Source organism: Aethalodelphis obliquidens, unplaced genomic scaffold (genome assembly GCF_003676395.1).
Source record: "Aethalodelphis obliquidens isolate GAN/ISIS:26980383/991018 unplaced genomic scaffold, ASM367639v1 scaffold27, whole genome shotgun sequence".
Taxonomy (NCBI): Eukaryota; Metazoa; Chordata; class Mammalia; order Artiodactyla; family Delphinidae; genus Aethalodelphis; species Aethalodelphis obliquidens.
Genome location: NW_020837971.1, coordinates 4,959,734 through 4,980,709, shown reverse-complemented (window position 1 = coordinate 4,980,709; position 20,976 = coordinate 4,959,734). Strand labels below are relative to the sequence as shown.

The 20,976-nt window shown below is 40.1% G+C and overlaps 1 protein-coding gene across 3 annotated transcripts in view; it reads left to right on the top strand.

The window, feature by feature from the left end:
• Positions 1–3,187: 3,187 nt before the first annotated feature.
• The window catches only part of PTPN12 (protein tyrosine phosphatase non-receptor type 12), an 86,696-nt gene continuing 68,907 nt past the window's right edge, over positions 3,188–20,976 (top strand). Inside the window, exon 1 of one of the 3 annotated variants that reach the window (XM_027123810.1) lies at positions 3,188–3,585. In XM_027123810.1, coding sequence (XP_026979611.1) covers positions 3,487–3,585 — 99 coding nt within the window. In that variant the 5' untranslated portion in view covers positions 3,188–3,486. The remainder of the gene's footprint in view (positions 3,586–20,976) is intronic. The other 2 variants (XM_027123811.1, XM_027123812.1) reach the window with 2 other exon arrangements.

Sequence of the window (20,976 nt, the reverse complement as noted above, 5' to 3'; positions counted from 1 at the left end):
CTACGCATGTTTAAGCATTTTATCCGTATTTTATCCACATTCCATTTTACATAAATGGAAGAATATGATAAACGCAATGTGTGTCTAGTTCTTCTCATTTAATAAGCAGATCCTGAAACCTATTCCACATCAACACATACAGATTATTTTTTTCACTTTTTAATGGCTTCACAGGACTTAATTATATATATGTGATTCTGTTTTTTAACTTTTGATAGGCAGATACATTGTTTCCACTCTTGCCCTGTTACAAAAAAACCTGCAGTAAGCATATATGTTTGTACACAGCTATAAATATTATCTATAAATTTTTCAGTCAAAGCATGCATGACGTTTCCACTCTGATACGTATATGGCCAAATTGCCTCCAAAAATGATGTGCCAATTTCTCTCACCTTCTGTGCAAAGGCCCCATCTGCTCATACCATGCACAGCCCTGTGTTCTGTCAAACTTTCTGACCTCTTCCAATCCAATTTCAGTCATTTTTAAATTCCACCTTCTTTCTTGTCCACTAAGTCAGTCACCGAGTTCTGTGAGTTTTCAGTCTCTCTCACCTCCATCTGTGTCTTTGTAATTGCAGTGCTATGACCTTAGTTTCAGCTTTTGTCGTGTCATGTATTCGCTCCCAATAGGGCTCATTCCATTCTCTTCCCTTATTACTTCACAACTTACCATACACGGCCAGACTAATATTTTCCTAATTTCACTTTTATACTCAGAAACCTTTGGTGGCTCCCACTGACGACAGTATCAGGTCCAAATCCTCAGCCAGAGTCCAGTCCTAGTCTACTTTAGTGCCTTTACACATATACAAAAGTTCTGCTTCAAACTTCTGCTTTGCTATTTCATGATCTTAGTTTCGTCACTTCTCTTCCCTGGGAGTTCTTCTTCCCATTCAAACCTAATTTAACTTCTCTTTCAAGGTCCTCTGTGACTACTTCATGCTGACAACCCAGTTCGTAATTCTCTCTTCTGAGAATTGCTAAACTACTCATTGTCTGTATCACTCATTTGGCATTTATTAACTTACAGTAACCAAGATTTTATGTTTTTTCCTGTCTCCTGAAACAGCTGTAAGCTCTAGAAGAAACCACCTCTGAGATATTTTTGTATCTCTCTCTGCCCTCACACAGCACAACCCCTCCTATTTTGAGGTGCTCAAAAAATATCTGTAGATTGAAACAAGATTTAAATGTATTAAAAAGAGGAAAGTCTTTCCAAAAGACCTGAAATCCATAAAGGTACTTTACTTTTGTTTTCCTTAACCTACATGAGATGCCAAAGGTAGATGCTGAGAACTCAAAAGAGACTTGTGTTGCAAGAAAGAGAGAAATGCTTGCAATAAGAGGAAAAGTTAAAAATAAAAAAAAAGACTGCAAAACCACTAGCGAAAATAGGACTCGATAACTGAAACAACTAACACTTTTGATAACTCAAACAGGTAACCCGACTGACACTAGACTGATATACAGCTTGTCCAGCATATAGTCTTTATCAATCACCATCTGATTTGCACATTCTTCTGACATATCAAAAGTAGAAGCAGTCCTCGATCATCTGCCCATTTCTCGGCCCACGTCTGATTTCTCTCCCAGTTCTGGGGGGAAAGGGTGCCTTACAGTGAGCTATACTGGTAGGTGATCAAACCCAGATCCTAATCTTTTCTCATATCCAGTGAAACTGAGTCTCAGTAATCTGATTAAAGTAAAATACTCCAGACCCTTGTTTTAAGTAAAGCTTACCTTAGAAATTAAACTATTCCTCTAAGTGAATTTTTAAAATACAGGACAAAACTGTATCTTTTTACATGCACATACCTGTATATAAATGCATAGGAAGACATTTGGAAGGGCACATCTGGAAGTGGTTATTTCTGAGAAGAAGAGTAGATTGGTATATGTCAGTTGTATTACTTTAAAGAGTAATATTTTTCTTTAAAACAAATAGGAAACTGGATCTTGTTACTCATACCTGTTTTCTTCAAGTTTATCACTAAATTTCACGGTGCTTCCAAACATTCATCTGGGAAAAGGGGCCTACCACTGACATTTCCTATTTTAACCAAATTGCCTGACCAATCTGATCTGTAAAAAACGTGTGTGTGGGTCTAAGTGACCAAAAGAAGTCCACGGATCAGGTCCTTCACCTCAGTCACATTATCACAAGTTTACGCTCCTTTATGAGAAACAATATGGTGTTGTAGTGAAAGCAAAAGGATCTGAGCTCTAGTTTGGGCTCTGCTAAGAATATGCTGGGGGACCATGGGCAAACACTTTCTTTGTAAAATGATGAATTAGACTGGGACGGATTTCTCTGATTATTAGAAGACTTACAAAGATGCATTCTACGGAGAAAAATATATTATTCAGTGCTGAGGTGCTGCGAATCTAAAGGCAAGAAGATAGATTCCTGTCAATTCACACACTAGGACAAACTGAATCTCAGGCGCTCACTCGCCGGCGTTTAGATGGATGTGCAAAAAGCAAAAGTCCTATCACTGAAGAAGCGTTTCGTTTCTCTTGGCTGTAGCCATTCCCCAAAGTGCCAAGGTCTAAGTGCCCTCAACATTAAGATGAAGACATACCTGCGGCGAACGTGGAGATGACACTACTACAGTTCCCAGCATGCCTCTCTTCCCACCGCCGCCCTCCCCCGCCCCACTCCTGGACTCCGGCCGGCCTGGATTTGTAGTCCCAGCCCATGGCTGGCGGCGGGCGGAAGCACTCTAGAAATATGTTTTTCCCACTAATAGGCGGTGAGACCGCAATTTCCAACCCAAGTCCTACTCCAATTGAGTAGCGTTTGCCCGGTTGTGTCGAATTCCCTCCTACGACCGCTCCTCAAACCTATGCGCAGCCCGGGCGGGACCACGCCCCGGAAGTAGAGTCAAGTCTCCCAGCCGACTGCCGAAGCGCCTCCCAGCCACTCCTAGCCGGGCTAGGGCCGGCGGGGCGGGCTTGGGGGCGTGGCGGGCGGGGGCGACTCGGCGCGGCGTAGCACCCGGGACGGAGCCGCTGCGCGGAGACGCGCGTTTGGGTGGCGGCGGGGGCGAGCCCGTGGGGAGAGGCGGCTGCGGCTGCTAGCCGGGAGGGAGGGAGGGAGGGAAGGAGGAACCGGGAAGGGGTTGGGGGGGGGGCAGGGCGGTCGGAGAGCCGTGTTCCTAAGGCGGTGGCGGCGTCTCCGGCAGAGCAGGAGGAGGGCGGGGAAGGAGGATGGAGCAAGCTGGGGGTTGGGGTTGGCGCTAGCCGCAGTGGCTCGCCCCGTACTGTGGGAGAGCGGCGGCTGCTCCTGGAAGTTGTAGGATCGGGAGCCGGGCTGGTGCCGCCGCTGCCACCGCCTTGGGCGGTGGGGAGGAGCAGGGAGCGGCGGGGGTCGGGAGAGAGGGGTCGGGTAGGGGGAGCGAGCTGGGGAAGACTGAGCGGGCTCTGCGCCGGGCGGGAGGGCGGCGGGGGGGCCAGCGACCGCAGCCGGGGGGACTCGGGAGGATGGAGCAAGTGGAGATCCTGAGGAAATTCATACAGAGGGTCCAGGCCATGAAGAGTCCGGACCACAATGGGGAGGACAACTTCGCCCGGGACTTCATGGTGAGTCCCTCCCCTCGCTGTCGACTCCTCTCGCCGGCACCGGAGCCCACTGCAGCCTCGCCCGGCCGGCCCGGGCCGCCAGCGCTTTGTGTGCGGCTGTAAGGAGAGGGGCGGAGGGGGCGCGCGCCAGCCCCAAGGGCCGGGTGGACTCGGAGGCCGGCGGGAGGTGAGGTCGCCTCCGCCCCTCGGCCGCCTTTTCTCCTCCCGCGATCGCGGCCCCCTCCGCCGGCGTCCGGGACGCGAAGGGAGAGGCCGCCCGGCCGAGCCCGCACTCAGCACCGCCGCCAGAGACCACCTATTGTTTCTCGGGCCGGGAGCCGGAGGCGAATGAGGTACAGGCCGGGGGGCTCGTCTCTCCTCACCTCCCCATCCAACTGCCCCTCCAGGGAGGGTCGCGGCTGAGGGAGGAACGGGGCTCTTAAGGTGGCAATTAACTCGTGGGGTCCCTTTGCTCAAGCTGGTCACTGGGGTGGGCAAGGTAGGACTGTTTGCCGTTCCTGGGTTCGCAGTTATCTCCGGTGCATGGGAAAGGGTCTGTCCCTAAGCATTCTCGTGGTTTGCTCAATTTCCATTTACCCCTGTTTCATCTCTGGTCTCTTGAGATCCAGGTTTGAGATGGTTTTGGGGTCAACGTGACTTGAGGTTGAGGGGGTAAGCGCGTGTGTGTGTAGGGGTGGGGAGGTGCGTGGTTATCCTGAAGGAAGCCTACTTCAGACTCCCTAGGGGACACTGCCGAAGGCAGAGGGGATGTGACTATCACTTCCTATCCGGGGTGGGGGTGGGGAACTTGGGAACAATAGTCGTGTTGAGGCGGAGGCGACCGTACGGGCCGAAGCCCTGAAGTGGGAGATAACCTTCGAAGTCTCCCCAACACCCCCCCATCCGACACCCCCTCCCCCGCCTTCCGCCCTCTGCTTGTACAGGCGGGCTGGAGAGGAGGTTAAAAGTCCTGGTCGTGGAATTGCTCTTGGTCCATCAATACGAGGGGGTCAGATCCGAAGGCGTGGGAGGAGAAGTCGACTTCCTCCATTGCCCCCCCCCGCCCCGTATTTTTCTGCTGGACAATGTTCCCTTTAGGGTTGTTTCTCGGCTTAGGAGGCGGTGGTTGCGGCGGCTGCTCCTACGGATATTGCGCAAGACTGGGGCGTTGGAAACCCTGGAGGTCTGGGGAATGGAAAAGGAAGTGGGACTTTGGGAAGTGGCTGCTCCTTAGTCTTGGCGGGGTTTGGGAATGGGAAATAAGCTAGGGAAAATTTTGCTCCCGGGCCAGATACACCTCCAGGAATAGTCACTTAACTCTGAAATTCGCGATTGTTCAAGGGATACACAGTTAATGTGTATAAAAGTGAGTGAGCAGCAAACATTGACTAGTTTTTGTTTCAAAGTACAGTTTAATTGTTTACAAGGTGCAGGTGAAATGGCTTTTAGTGCTGAAATAATTTTTCACATTTTAAAGAGACTTCGGTCTAGTAAAGCTTTAGCGTTAAAATTCTTAACCCTTCACCTTATACAATATTGTAACAGTGTTGTTGGAGCTTTGTGATTCCCGCCTCCCTAGACCAATTATAGAGGAGGCTAGGAGTTAGGTTTTGTTAGTATCTTTTGAAGGTGTAGAAAATGTTGATTAAGTAATTTATGCCTTATTTTAAAGATTTTCTCTTGATATTTAGCCTATGTATTTGAAAAATTACTTTATGATCTGAAAAGGTTAAAGAAAAGAAGACATGTTCCGTTTTTACTATTGAGAATTTTAAATGTGTTGGTATCTTTGGAATGGTATCACAATAATTGGACAGAGTCCCCTTTTTACTACTCTTCAGCCAAAAGAGAAGAAAATATTTATTTAGAATATTTTAAATGTTTAAAACTAGTCTTACACTGTCTTATTTTGGTTGTGGAAGGAGAGGTGGTGTGGTCCCTGGCCACTTATTCTTTGCATGCTAATCATCTTGTTATCCATGGGCATATCCTGTCAGGAAAGAGCATTGTTTGGTGATGCAGGCCATCAGGACAAGTGCCCAGTCTCTGAACTCCTGTACAGGGGAAGTAGCCTTAGGGTTCATGCTTTGGGGATGAGTCAGGGATTCCTATTGGAGATTTCATTTCTCCAGGACTAAATGAGTTTCCTTTTTCTTCCATAGTACCTAGGGATAGTTAGGGGATTCTACTCTTGAGATTTGATTACTAGGGCTGTTCTTTTGTAGTGCTTGCTTTTTTTATTCTGTGACTTGATAAGCAATAGCTGTAATTAAGGTTGCTAGTTGGTGCCTCTTTTTCCCTTGACTAGAAGGCTGGAGGGAAACTTTGTCCCCTCTGCCATGGAAAGAGAATAGGAGATCCCCTGATGGATTCTAACTCTTCTGTTGTTCTTAAATTCTGATATGGATTAAAAATGCATTAAAAAATTTTTAGCATTTTAGAACTGAGCCTTAGGGGTAATCTAGCTACTGTATTATAACCTTATTCAGATATGAAGTGATAATGTTCATTGTTTCAAATTTGGAAATTATACAGTAATAATTAAGAATGCCTTACCTGTAGGAAAGTGGAATGGGCATTCAAACTGTGGTCTTTCCATTATTCCGCTCAGCCTTCCTATAGCCCCATCTCCCAAAGGCTATCTCTGTTAATGTTTTTAATGCTTCTCTGTGACCATACTACATAATCAATACCATTTAATATTCTTGGAAAATTTTTTCCAGCTTAATATTTAAGTGTTTTTCATTTGTAAAAATGATTTTAGGTGGCTATATAATATTTCACCTAGCCACTGTCTTTTAGCTTAACTATTTTCTTATGGTTGAATGTTTAGGCCATTTATTTTCTGCTATTATATGTCATAATTCTGTAGTGAACACTTATGCATAAAGCTTCTTTATTTTGGATTATTGCATAAGATATCTTCCAGTAATGGAAGTACTAGATGAAGGGATATAAACATTTAATATGTGTTTATGAATAACTTTTTGAAGAAGTTCTGTCAGTTTATACAACTGTCAGTACTGTATGAGTATTCATAATAATTATCTTGGATCTTTGATAATTTGATGGTTGAAAAATGGTATCTTGTTTTAATTTGAATATCTTGATACTAGTAAGGGTAGAAATTTTTCCTCTTGTTAACTATTCTGTGAGTTGTCTGTTCTTGGCCTTTGCCTGTTGTGCACCCCATTCTGTGAAAGAGGAGAAAACTAAGGTATTGAGGTGGTGTAAACTACGGCACCAAAATGATTACTTTACAAGTTGATGATTAAATAGCTAATCTGTGGCAGATCCAGAACGTGATCTCAACTATCTCGATTTTTAGTCTTCTTTATGAAATGGGAGACAGTGATCATGACAAGTAAATGTGTATGGTAGGGTGGTGCACATTTATATTTGACAGATGTTTTACTCCCATCTCTGCCATTGGCTAGTTTTCTGACCTTGGGCAGGCCACTTGAAAGAAAATGAGTTGACTGAGTTTTCTCACCTTTAAAAGGAGAAAAATACTACCTACTTCACAAGACTGAAATATGAAACTAATATTTAGGGTCTTTATCTAACAAATTATTGTGCTGTCTCTATATTCTCAAATGGCTAATTTATGTAGTCAGTTACATGTAACTAGAGACAGAAGGAAAAAGAGATGTCTGGGCTTTCCATTTTCAGTAATTTTCTTTTGCTTTTTAAAGCTTTATCATGTATAATTAAAGTACTGAAACAAGAAGTAAATTTATTCTGATTAGGCTAAAGTTTATACACTAGACACTTGTATATAAAAAAAATTATAAAAGACAACAGTGAAGCTACAAATATGGCAGTTTCAGTTTAAAAACTGGTTCTATTTCTACTTATGGAGATGAAAACAAAAATTTAATGAGTGGACTTAGTAGCATATTTAAAAAACAGGATGCAGAGGAGGTGTGAATTATAGTACTTTTTTGTGAAACACTGGAAGGAGAAGATTTATGGACATTTTTTTCTAAGGCTAGACTGAGGTGTAATAGCAAGCATTCCTATGTTAAAATGCTATTTAAAATAACTGATATTTTATTTTATTTTTTTTTAAGATTTATTATTTACTTTTTAAATTTATTTTTGTCTGTGTCAGGTCTTAGTTGGGACCTTCACTGCAGCACGTGGGCTTCTCTCTAGTTGTGGCGCGCTTGTTCCAGGGCACGTGGGCTCTGTAGTTTGCGGCACCCGGGTTCTCTAGCTGAGGTGTGTGAGCTCAGTAGTTCTGGTGGGCGGGCTTAGTTGTCCCATGGCATGTGGGGTCTTAGTTGCCTGACCAGGGATTGAACCCACGTGCCCTGCATTGCAAGGTGGATTCTTTACCACTGGACCACCAGGGAAGTCCCAATAACTGATATTTTAAATTAATCTGAATTTATCAATCACAAGTAACTGCAGAACTACTGTAGTAGTTATGCATTTCAGGGAATTTATTATATAAAACCATCTGCTCTACTAATAGTAATCCTGAAGGAACTGCTCAAAACAACCAGTTTGCTTGCTTTGTTATGATTAAATAATTGTTGTATTGTTTTTAATCTTACTACAGTAGTGTTTGTGATTTTATAAATTATTTTAGGTAGAAAGGAAATTAACATTTTTTCATCCCTACTATATGTTAAACACTGTGCCAGATATTTTTATACTGTGTCTTATTTAACATATCGGCAATTTATGAGGTAGATAGATATAACCTATATTTTACAGGTAAGGGAACACACTCTGAGAAGTATCTTGCTTGACTTCAAAACCTGTTCTCTCTATCCCGTTTCTCCAGAATGCATCTGAGGTCCCTTAGGACCTGGCTGGGACTAGGCAGGTGGTGGAGGATGCATCACCATGCAAAAGGATGGAGGTTTCAGAGTTGAGCATATTTAGGGAGTGGTAGATAATCTGCTGTAAATAATGTAGCAGTTCTCACACCTTTTGATCTTAAGAGTCTTTTACACTCTCAAAAATTACTGAGGACTCCAAAGACCTTTTGTTTATTTACTGTATTAGAAATTAGAAGATATTTAAAAATACAGTTTACTTTAAAATAATGATAATAAAACCATTCCATATTAACCTGTATACTATATTTTATGACAAGTAATTATTTTTCAAAAAGTTATTGGTGGGAAGAAGCATTATTTTTATATTTTTGCAATTTTTTTAAATGTCTGGCTTAATAGAAGAGAGCTGGATTCTTATAGCTGTTGCATTCGTACTGTTGCATTGTCACATTTCAGAGTATCACGTGTCGTGTACCCTCTAGAAAGCTCCGCTGTACACTCCTAAAGGGAATGAAAGTGTTTAAAAAAAATCTTGTACTAAAGTCTGTGCATTTGCATATTTACAGGTGAGGAAGCATAACTTAGTATTGTTAGGAAAAGAGTTTTGACCTCGTGGACTGTTTGAAATGGTCTGGGGGTGGGCCATCACCAGATTTTGAGAAACAGTGAAATAGTGCATGATAAAGGCTAACATGAGGCTGAGACACCTAGGTAGGGATCAGGTTTTGAAGGTTCTTCAATCTATGCTGGATACTATAGATCAGTAATAGTAATTTTGAACAGTAACACACTACAGGTCTTAGAGTTACAGGGAAAGTAGGCAGGTGTTAAGAAAATAGACATTCTGTTTGAACACTGCAGCAGTGTTTCCCCACCTCCAGTTGTCCCCTCACCACCCCAGCCTGCTTTACTTTGAGCCTTCACTTATATCATTCAGGTTGGTTCTGGTAAAATGCTGAGAATCAGTACTATAGGTCTCTGCAGATCACTGCATATTTTAAGAAAAGTAAGCAGTCATTTGACAGATTTGTGCTGCAGAAAGTTGATTCTGATGGTAGTATGAAGAATGGATTACCGGATTAAAGGAGAGCATTTTTGAAGCTGTTGAAATATAGGGAGTGAGGTATGAGGGCCTGAGCTAAACTAAGACAGTAGAACAGAGAGTGTACAAAGGATCTGATAAGGATAAAGGAAGAGGTCTCAACGAGTCACTAGATGTGAGTAGTGAAGGAGATAGGAATGTTGTAGTATGGCTCCAAGGTTTCTAGCTTGGTATACCGTCACTCAAGTTGGAAGGTGCTGTTTGGTAGGGTAAAGAAGAAGAGAGGAGAAACAAGCAGAGGAGACCAAGCAGAAGATGTTTGGAAGAAATTTCAAAGTCGAAGAGAATGAGTTTAGCTTTGGACACGTTAAAAGGAGGTGCCTATGAGACACCTTGTGGAAATGTAGAGCATGAGAGAGCTGACGGGACAGAATTAAAGCATGTAAGAGTTATTTGAAAGCAGGAAAGTGAAACGAGCTTATTCAGACAAGCCTATAGAGTGACCAACTTTAGGTTGAAGAGCGTCAGCATTTAAAGAGCAGCTTCTAAACGGAAGTGCTAGTGATTGCTCCCGGGAAGGTGTGGTCAAAGAGGAAGGAAGGGAACCCAGAGGATGTCAGAAAAGCCTGGGAGAGTTTCAGGAAAGGAGTAGTCACCAAAGTCTGATACAGTAATTCTGGGAGGACCTGTAAGGTGAGCTTGAGAAAGCACCCATTCTATTTGCCAAGTAGGAGTGATTTGGTGACTAGAAAAAGCAGTTTGGGGTTGGGGTATGGGAAAAAGCCAGACTATAGCGGGTTGAAGAAGAAATAGGCGAAGTGGTATAAATTTCTTCCATTTACTTTTAACATTCTGAAAGGAGATGGCAGAAGCCAGAGGAAGACACAGATCCCCTCCCACCCTCTGCTTTTTAAAAAAAAGATGAGATAGGAACATTTTTCATATATGCATTCCTTATCTATATCTTTTTTGTGAAATGATTGCTGTTTAAGTATAATTTTAAAAGACAGATAACAAGAACCTGTCTTTTGGTTAAATAAGACCTCTGAAGTTTTGATTTAAGGCTACGATTTGATTTGATAAAAAGTAGGAGGGGAGGAAGGACTGAAAGCCTGGCAAGATCTTAATGCTGCACAGACTAGATAAGTATAAAAAACTTCATCGTTGTTAAACTGTTCAATATTGTGGCTTGTAGGTGTTTTAAAAATTAATAACAGCTTTATGGAGATATAATTCACTTAGTGTAAAATTCACTCATTTAAGTTGTGCAATTTAATAGGTTTTAGTGTATTCACAAAATTGTGCAACCATCATCACAATCAGTTTTTATCACCTCCAAAAGAAACCGCATACCCATTAGCAGTCATTTCTCCCTTCCTCCCTGCTCCCTGCAGACCTTGGCAACCACTAATCTACCTTCTGTTTCCATAGATTTGCCTCGTCTAGACATTTCATATAAATGGAATCAGTATTCTGTGACTGACTCCTTTGACTTAATGTTTTCAAGTTTCATCAGTGTTGTTGCGTGGTCAGAAATACTTCATTCCTTTTTATGACTGAATAATTTTCTGTTGTATAGATATGCCATATTTTGTTTATCCATTCATTTGTTGATAGACAGTTTGCGTTGTTTTCACATTTTGGAATATTTTGTATATAATAATACATAAGATGTAATATATTTGTATTATTTTATGAATAATGCTACTATGAACCTTTTACACAAGTTTTTGTTTTGCACAATGTTTTTGATTATCTTGGGTATGTACCTACAAGTATGTTTAACATTTTGAGGAACTGCCAGAGTGTTCTCCAAAGCTGCTCCATGTTTTACGTTTCAACCAGGAGAATGCACATTTTCCATTCCCACCAATTTCTTTACATCCTCACCAATACTTGTCACTGTCTGTCTTTTTTATTATAACCACCTTAGAGGGTGTGAAGTGCTATCTTGTGGTTGGCTTGTAGGTTTTTAAAATATCTCAGTAAGCTTATATAAATGGTGCGGTATGTCTAACATGTCTTTAAAGCTAGAGTGAAAGGAAATATTTTCCAGTCGTAGCATCTGAGCTAATCTTAGTCCTTTCCCAGTGCCACTGGTTTAGTTAAGATTTTCTTACCTTTGATGAGTGTCCAGCCAAACATATTTATATTTTAACTAACTTCAAAAGTGGAAGTGAACTTTTAAGTAACTTTCCAGACATGGCTCACTGAGATAGCACAATAAAAATTTACCTCAAGTGTTAATTCTCAAGGATGTTTTCCTGTATTTAATTTTAGAATATTGTTAGCTTTTTTCCTTCAATATTTGATATCTAATTTGGAAAAGATTTTTGAAAGATTGAAACTGACAGTTAGACATTAACATTTAGATAGATTAAAATTTTTCGTTTGTATTGTAAACATTTCTGGGTTTCTATAGCACTCAGTTCATTAGATTCATAAACATTTACATTTCTGATTTCCCCAGACTGAAAGCCTCCAAGGCTACAGACTGGGACTTAGTTAACTATCTCTGTATCCCCATTGCTTAATATAGTGCCTGGCATTTAATAAGCATTAATGGCCATTGCGTTAGCACAAATTGTAGCGAGCTTAATGCTGTAAAACAGAGCTTGGCTCTTCAGGTGGTCCAAGGGGCTTGTCTCTTAGACCAGCATGAGAATTGCTTTTTCTTCCTCTTACCTACAGGTGTGCAGGCACAAATGTTGTTTTATTTTTAGTATCCACTGAAAAAAGAAAATAAAAGATAAAGTATTAGACTGAATTTAGTAAAACTTTTAAATAAATACATTTTTATTAATTGTAATATCTTCTACATAAATGTGAAAAATAGTACGGTGCGTATTTTTCTCTGGACACTGGTTGATATGCATAAGGATTGAGGGAACCACTTAAAGTAACTACTTGTATATCCTCCACCCCATGATTAATTTTAATAAAATGTCCACTTTTAACTTTTGGTTTTAGATTTCATTAAAGAAATCCAGATAACATGTCACTGACATCTCTTCAACAATAGTGGTATCTTGTAAATCGTGGGTGTTTTGGGAGTGATTACAGCAATAGCTGTTGTTCTCTCCTTGCCTCTAGTTTCTTGCCTCATCTAATTCATTCCATATATCATGCTCACTTTCCTAAAATATCACTTTCAAGTGTTGGCATCTGTGGGATAATGGAGGGCATACGGGTTATAAAATCAGAAGATGTGGGTTTGAGTCCCCTTGTTGCTGCCTAGTTCAATTTTCTTTAATACATTTATGTAGAACCATATTGGAAACATGGTTTTATTTTTATCATCGAAAAATATAAGTTCAAAAAACCCTCAAGGCTCCCTTTGATGACCATTAAAATTATTGGAATTTTAAATGCCTAAGGCAACTCAAAGCATCAGACCCAAGCTCTGCTTTTTTTCAAACTATAATTATACGTCTGCCTTACGAATTTCCCTTTCTCCTATCCCCCTGCTGCCTATTTTGTAGCTTTTGCCCTGGTTTAGAATCACAGGCCAATAGGATAAAGTCTACACTTCTTAACCTGGCCTTCCAGAGCCTTCTTAACATAGTCTCTCATACGTTTCCAGTATTAAACTCCTGTACTCTGCAGTGTGTGTCCTTTCGTTCCTCTGGAATGAGCTATTTCTCATCCTTGAGCATACCCACTGAATGAATGAAATCTTGCTTATCTGTGTTGTACTGTTGAGCATATTTTTCCCCTTTCTTAGAAAACTTTCCTTCTATTTTATAGACAAATACCTTGAAGATCAAAACACTAAAAATTTAGAATGACTTTACCGCATTCACCCAGAACTCAGAAGAATTGTAATTAACTCTCACTTTCTGAGATAAATATATTAGCCCAGTTTATCTTAAAGCACTTGTTCTCCATTGCAAATTTGATTTTTAATACCATGGGAAAAAAGCCTTCATTAGATTTGAGTTGAAGACTTGCTAAGGCAAGTCCAGTGACATGCAGTTCTTCTAAACCACTAGTCTCTTCCAAACAGGAATTGAACCCCTCTCCCAGCATTTCATATTTCCTGTAGTAGTTAAATTTTTTAGATTCATGCATTCAGACCTTGACTGTTATCTCCTTCCATCTGAAATAGCACAGATACTTGTTTCCATTTGTATAATAATATAGTGTCTGTGAACTGGCTTATAGCAGATATAAGTAGTTGCTCCCCAAAAGTTTTTCCTAGAGAATGTGGAACGTGGATCGTGTTAATCTCAGAGGCTTTGGGGTGTATGCTAATAACTACATTTCCTATAGTAACTGTTTTTAGATGTAATCTGCATCTGAAAAGCTATTTAACGACAGTTGAGTAGCTACCCTGGTAGGCTCTGAAGGAATGCAAAAATGGCAGCCCTGTCATCCTTCCATGGTTCCTACCATCCACCATTCAGAAGATGTTCACCGAGTGCCCACTATGCCCTAGGTACTGTGTTTAGAATTGATATTTGAAAATATGACAGTTGTTGCCCTTAAGAAGTTTACTGGCTGTGAATAGACTTGTGAGAAGCAGCAAGAAGTTTTCCTGGGGGCAGTGGATGGGCTTCAGGGGGTTTGCGAACCCTTTCATATTATACATAGTGTTTTGTGTGTAAGCTCATTGGGAGAGGGGTGGAGAAGTCTCATAGCTGTTAGATTCTCAAGGGGTTTGGGTTCCAAAAATCTTAGAAACTCTAGACTAGTAGAAAGATAATCAGCTTTGGAGTCATCAGGTAGTTAATTTCTGTCCTGGCCCTGTTATGATTATAAGCAGGTTATCTAGGGAAATTGGGGATATAATACCTACCTAGAAGGGCCAAGATAATATGTATGTAAAGCTTCTAATGTAGTACATAGAAGGTGGTCAATAGTAGTTAAAGACTTGGTATTACTCTAAGGGAAGTGTATTCAAGATTTAAACCACAGAGGCAGGAGAGCCTAAATCTGCCTGAATAGAACATGGACAATTTCAGCATGGAGGCCACATTTGACTTGACTCTTGAAGGAAAAGTTTGTCATGTGGATTAGGATAAAAGGCATTTCAGAGATAGAAAGCAAACAGCACTTGCAAAGACACAGAGATAAGAACTGTGGGTTTTAGATGAGAGGAACAGGGTGGCAGTGTAAAAAATAAGCAAAGCCCATATACCCAAACAAATAGGAGGGGATTCCCAAAGGGAGAGCAGCTGAAATGCTGAGCTTGAGATGAATATAATATTGGCCTCAGCATTCCTGAATGTTTTGGTGAGGAGTGTTTTGATGTCTCATTATTGTGGCATAGTTGTTCACTCTTATAATGTATGGTTTGGTTGGTATGAAGGATCTTTTTATTTATTAAAAAATTTTTTTTTGTCTGCGTGGGGTCTTCGTTGCTGCATGCAGGCTTTCTGGCTTTCTCTAGTTGCAGCTAGCAGGGGCTACCCTTCCGGGGGCTATTCTTTGTTGTGGTGCGCGGGCTTCTCATTGCGGTGGCTTCTCTTGTTGAGGAGCACGGGCTTAGGCGCGTGGGCTCAGTAGTTGTGGCTCGCGGGCTCTAGAACACAGGCTCAGTAGTTGTGGTGCACGGGCTTAGTTGCTTCGCGGCATGTGGGATCTTCCCGGACCGGGGCTCAAACCTGTGTCCCTGCATTGGCAGGCAGATTCTTAACCACTGTGCCACCAGGGAAGTCCCTGAAGGATCTTTTAAAAATGGAGTTCCAGAAGCCCAGTGTTCTTAAATCTGGTAATTTTACCTTATCCCAGATATATAAAGTAATACACTCTCTGTTTATGTAGTTCTTAAGTGGCCAGATTAGTGTTTTTCATGGGCTTCTGTTAAAAGTGCCCTGTAAAAAAATTACATTTAAAAGAGTCTTTAGAACCTCTGCAAGTTATTTATAATGGTAAGCCTCTGTTTAGTTTGGATTCCTCAGCATATTTGAGTTTTCTAGGAGAGGACTCTGAGAGATTTTGAGACTACACATTTGGGGCTAGAACCAAAGTGAGAAAGGAAAGGAGTTCTAGCTCCCGTGCTATGAAAATGTGGAGAATGTGGCTTTTCTGGACACCTCCCCTCACTGTGTACACTGGATTTACTCATAGGTCATAGACCCTTTGATGTTAAAGGGAACAAGAAAGCTGTTTAAGGAGCTTGTTACAGGTTTCACGGTTAGAAGTTGGCAGAGCTGAGTTTGTCCCAAATAAGCAAGATGTACAATAGTAAGATGCTTTTTCTATGACATGATGTTGCTTAGACCAGCAGTTGCATTCTTATTCTTTAGGGAAAAAGTCAGTAAAGGAAAAAAAAAGGGGGCATAAATATCGAAAATTATAGAAAACTTCTTTGTTGGTATAGATTTTTGGTTGTAGCCTATTTGCAAACCAGCAAAGGGGGGCATAAATATCGAAAATTATAGAAACCTTCTTTGTTGGTATAGATTTTTGGTTGTAGCCTATTTGCAAACCAGCTTAAGTGGAAAAAAAAAAATATTGCAGTAGAATACTGCCCTTGAGTTGCTTTAAGGACCGGAACCAAGAAATGGAGAGCCATCTGTAACCTGGGTGACTCTTCATTTCAGCCCCTCTGTCTTTCTGTGGTTCTCCATATTTATCAGTTTCTGTGTCTATCTAGGGCTGCTTGGATACTTGTCTTTGCTTCTCTGTGCACCTGCTTTACTCTTAGCTGGCTGCATTTGACTTTCACTGCTTGGGGCTGCACCTGCTATTGAATAAAGGCATCCCTTACAATGATCTAACCTATCTCATTCACTGTATCTCAGTTTAGGGGAAGAACTCATTATGACTAGAATTGCTCTATCTCACTTTCACATTCCTGAAATTCACATCACATCAATCAACTTGCCACCGATGAAATGGGTTTTGTGTAGTATAATTGTGTGGAGTTGACCAAGGTGGTGAACTTGTTCAGATGTGATTGGTAGGTACTTTTCTTAAAGAGAAAAGGGATAGTCCCCTAACTAGGCAGGTAGCCCGAAGTGTATTTGTTTTGAAGCAAAACAGCAAAAAAAAATTAACTATTTTAAGGTTTCAGCCCCAAATAAACTCCACCCACCTTCTTTCAGAGAAGGGAAAAAGAAGCATAAAGAGTCCTTGTGAGTTGAGAGAACATTCTGTTGGCTCTGGCAGAGCATTATTTCACATATTCAGTACATATTAAACGTCAAACTTGTAAGGTTTCTGTGTAGAAACTATAAAATTAAGATAATCTATAAGCTGCATATTTATGGTACTTAAGATTTAAGTTGTAATTTTTCAGTGTTAAAATATGGAACCAGAACATTACCTTCTTGCAAGGAAGTGTAATTCTAAGGATCAATTTTATTCAAGTATTATATTGTCATTTTTTTATTCTCTCTCTGAATATGTATCTGAAATTTATCACTGTCTCAAAGACTAATGTATTTTCTTCACAATAGATTTTGCATTAATAAAATAAATCCAATTGTAGTTCCTGGATCATCTAAAACCTAAGTGCTGTAATGCTGTGTTTGCCTGGTTGTCAGTGTGCCTCTGTCTGTGCTGTGTATCTGCTTGCCTGTGCACCTGTGTCTTCTTAGCTTTCTCTATCTACTCTGTCCATTGGCCTCTTTGTGCCTAAGATTCATTAATGGGTGTTAGAGATAAATCTGGATGCACTGTGTAATTTAGAAATTTCCTGTAATTTATGCCTAGTTGTTTGTAATTCTTTACTTCTAGTGCTGTAAATAGGTTATATGTAAATGCCAAGGAGGAACACAGAGTAGGTGGGTATTAATAATAGGATTTCGCAACTATTGGAAGAAATTGAATATGTTCAAATATCTCTAAACCCATTCACTGGCATTATTAGATGTTGTACAAAATAACAAATATTTTTCATTACTTTATAACTTAGATAGTAGAAGATTAATTATTAAAGTAAGAAGCACTGTTTTAATGTTCAGTATACCAGATGCTTTGATCTTTTCATTTTATGGAAAAGTAAAGAGGATGGATATTTTAATAGTTCAAAAGCTAGAAATTTTTTTTGTGTGAAAGGATTCAAAGAAACTGTTATTAATGGTAAAATGAAGGCTTAAACTAAGCTTCCTTGAATGAGTAATTAGGTGGGCAGTGGCTAGCTCTACTTCCTTGGCCTCCTCTTCATTCCTTTAACCCCCACTGTAAGCTGATTTCAAGCACTACCATTCTGCTGAAATTGCATTTACTATGGTTGCCTTAGATCTCCTGGACATATCCAGTGGATACTTTATAGTAGTGTGTAGCTTTCTTGTTGCCTCTTTAGCATTCAGCACTGTTGACTTTTTTTTTTAAAGTCCTTCCTGCCCTTGATATTGAAGCATCATTTATACCTAGTTTTTCACCTGCCTCTTTAGTCTCCTCTATTATTGGCTCAGATGCAGCATACTTTCTATTTTTCATGCTCTTAGGTCTTAAGGGAAATATAATTAAATATTGGATATTTAAAAATAAGAGAGAATCTTGCAAATCTTGTAAAATAGACTGTAGTGACATGAATTATTCTAATGCTGCTTAAGAGTTTCAAAGAATAATAAAATATTGATATTTTCTCATTCTCTACATTCTTGTGATGGCTGGTAGATTATTCTTAAGGTATTTTTGGAAAATGCAATTTAATCTAAACCAGAAGTATAAGATGAATATTTAACCAACACATTTAATTTTCTGTTGTTGCTTTATTATATGCCAGTTTTTATACTGTTTACAAGCCATGTTTTGTTTGCAAACCATATATTGTTTATGCCATATCTAATATTTTCAAATATGTTCCAAAATGATCTCACATTCTGTTGGCCAAAGCAAGTTATAATGCCACCTCAACCTCAAGGGGTTGGGAGATAAATTACACCTTTTAAGTCGGAAGAACTGTGAAGTCACATGTGGTTTCAATATAGGAAGAGTTGAAGATCAGGCTATTAATATGATCAGTCTACCATATGACAGGTGTAGGGGATATTATTATTATGTAGGGTGGTTAAAACATGGAACCAGGACTTGAAATAGTGAGGGAGTGAGCCATGCGGTTATCTGGGAGAAGAGTATTCCAGACAGAAAGAGCATTAAGTGCCCAAGTATTTGAGTTAAGAGTGTATTGAAGGGATATCAAGGAAGCCAGTGTGCTTGAGCAGAATGGGTGAGGAAGAGAGTAGTAGATTTGTAATAGTGTTGGGAGTTACGGCAAACCATCCAGGGTTCTTGTAGGTCATTGTTAGGACTTTGGCTTTTACTCTAAATGACATGAGTTTTACTCTTAGGTATGATGTTAACTTACATTTTAACAGGATCACCTTGGCTGCTGTGTGGAGAATAAAATGCAGAGAGGTAAGGATACAAGCAGAGACCGCTTAGAAAGCTATTTGAGCTGTTCAAGCAGGAGGGCCTGGAGACAGTGACAATGAATATGAAGAAAAGGGATGGATTTGGAAGGCAGTTTTGAGATAACATTCACAAGATTTGGTGATATGGGAGGGTGAGGAAGGATTTATCTGAGCTAAGGTGAACACTAAGTGGTAGTGATGAGATAGGGAATACAGGAGGAAAGATAAATTTGAGGAGTTGGGTACTGAGTTCAATTTTAGATGTATAGAGTTTGAGTTGAATTTAGATCTCAGGCCAGTCATGGTTGGCCCTGTAGCTCTCTAATTTATTGTGTATGGGTGATCGTTGAACTCATGGAAAAAGATGAGATTTCTGAGATAAAGAATATATACTGAGAATAACAGGGAAGAATATGGAACATTCGGGACACTTAAGTGTCTACTTGAGGATGATAAACTCTCAGTTCTAGAGAGTTAGGAACAGAACCTGGAGGGTCATGTAGAAAGTAAATGGATTGAGGAGTTACAAAAAGAATTGTGAATTTGGATTTAACCCTGAATTTGGGAATAGAAGTCATGGGTGAGCTTGTCAAAAGCACTGAGAAGAGGGTAGGACAAATTTGCATTAAAATTTTTTTGAATGGATTTTATGTTATTTTTTTAAAGCAGTGGGAAAATTACTCCTGTCTATGAAATCCTATCATATATATGAGTTTTCCTGAAAGGTAAATCTGCTGTAGACATTTTAGGGAAAAGAGAAGTTGGGGGAGGGAGTGAGGATTGCCCAGAAAGCTAATAAATGTACTGTTTTGGTTTATTATTCTCCCCTCCTCTCTTAACCCTGGATCCCTTCTCCCATTTCTACTCTCTTAACTGCCAACCCTTGTGTTACTGTTTACCTAGCACTCTATACTTTTTTTTTTTTAAATTTTAATTTTTTGGCCGCGTTGGGTCTCCGTTGCTGCATGCAGGCTTTCTCTAGTGGCAAGTGGGGGCTACTCTTTGTTGCGGTGCACGGGCTTCTCATTGCGGTGGCTTCTCGTTGTGGAGCATGGGTACTAGGTGCGCAGGCTTCAGTAGTTGCAGAGCGTGGGCTCAGTAGTTGCGGCACGCAGGCATAGTTGCTCCACAGCACGTGGGATATTCCTGGACCAGGGATCAAACCTGTGTCCCCTGCATTGGCAGGTGGATTCTTAACTGCTGTGCCACTAGGGAAGTCCCTCTACTTTTTTTTGGGGGGGGGTGGGCAGCTGTTTTATTGGTAAACGTACATAACGAAAGTCAACGTTTTAACCGTTTTTATGTGTACAGTTCATTGGCATTAAGTACATTCATGTTGTAGTGCAATGAGGATTCTTTTTTTTTTTCTTTTTTAAATGAGGATTCTTAAAAAGGAAAAATCATATACTGTTAGGAGAGTCATGGAATGCTTAATAAGCAAGTGCTTTCAAAATGAGCCTAGAAGGATAGGTGAATTTTGGTGGAGGGACTTTATAAGTAGAGGGAACCCTATGAGCAAACAAATAAAGGTGGGGATAAAGAAGAGACTTCAGGGAACAGCAGTTAGCATTATTAACTAAATAAGCACAATCAAAAAGAACATTTATAGAAATAACTCATATAGTAGGGCCGTTGGTGAATTTATATATTAAGACTTCTAAATAAACAAGGAATTGGTTAAAAATAGTATGAATTTTTAGAATAATTGCTAAATCAGTTTTTCAGAGGTAAAAGTAGATTTGGTCTTTGTCATTCATGAAATGTTCTAGCCAACAGAAGATTTATAATTTAAATAATAAATTTTATTTGATTATAGGGGTTATGCTTTAAAATATTTTACTCCCAGAGATTGCCAGTGTACCCACACTACACATTAAGTATTATTACAGGAGGTTTTGTATGGCTCAGAGAAGTCAAGCTGACAGTGAAGTACCAAGTCACCCTAATGGCCTCATCCTATTAGAAATTAGCTTGTACCTAAGAATTGTCACTTCACAAAGCGATGCAGAATACTGTTTTGCCTGAGACTTCACTTTGTAGTCTAAAATGGTAGCTGAATTATAAGAGTTTTTCATTTTATTTTAAAATAAGCAAGTTCAAAAAAGATCCACCACATTTGGGTAAACTTTTTTAATGTAATAGTTGTCTAAAGGAGTCAGTTTGCCTTTCACCAGAGACTGGTGAAACATTTAGGGACAAAGCCAGTCTGAATTAGAGTGTTTTTTCTCCTGACTTGTATTTAAAGCACAAATATTGTAATAATAAAGCT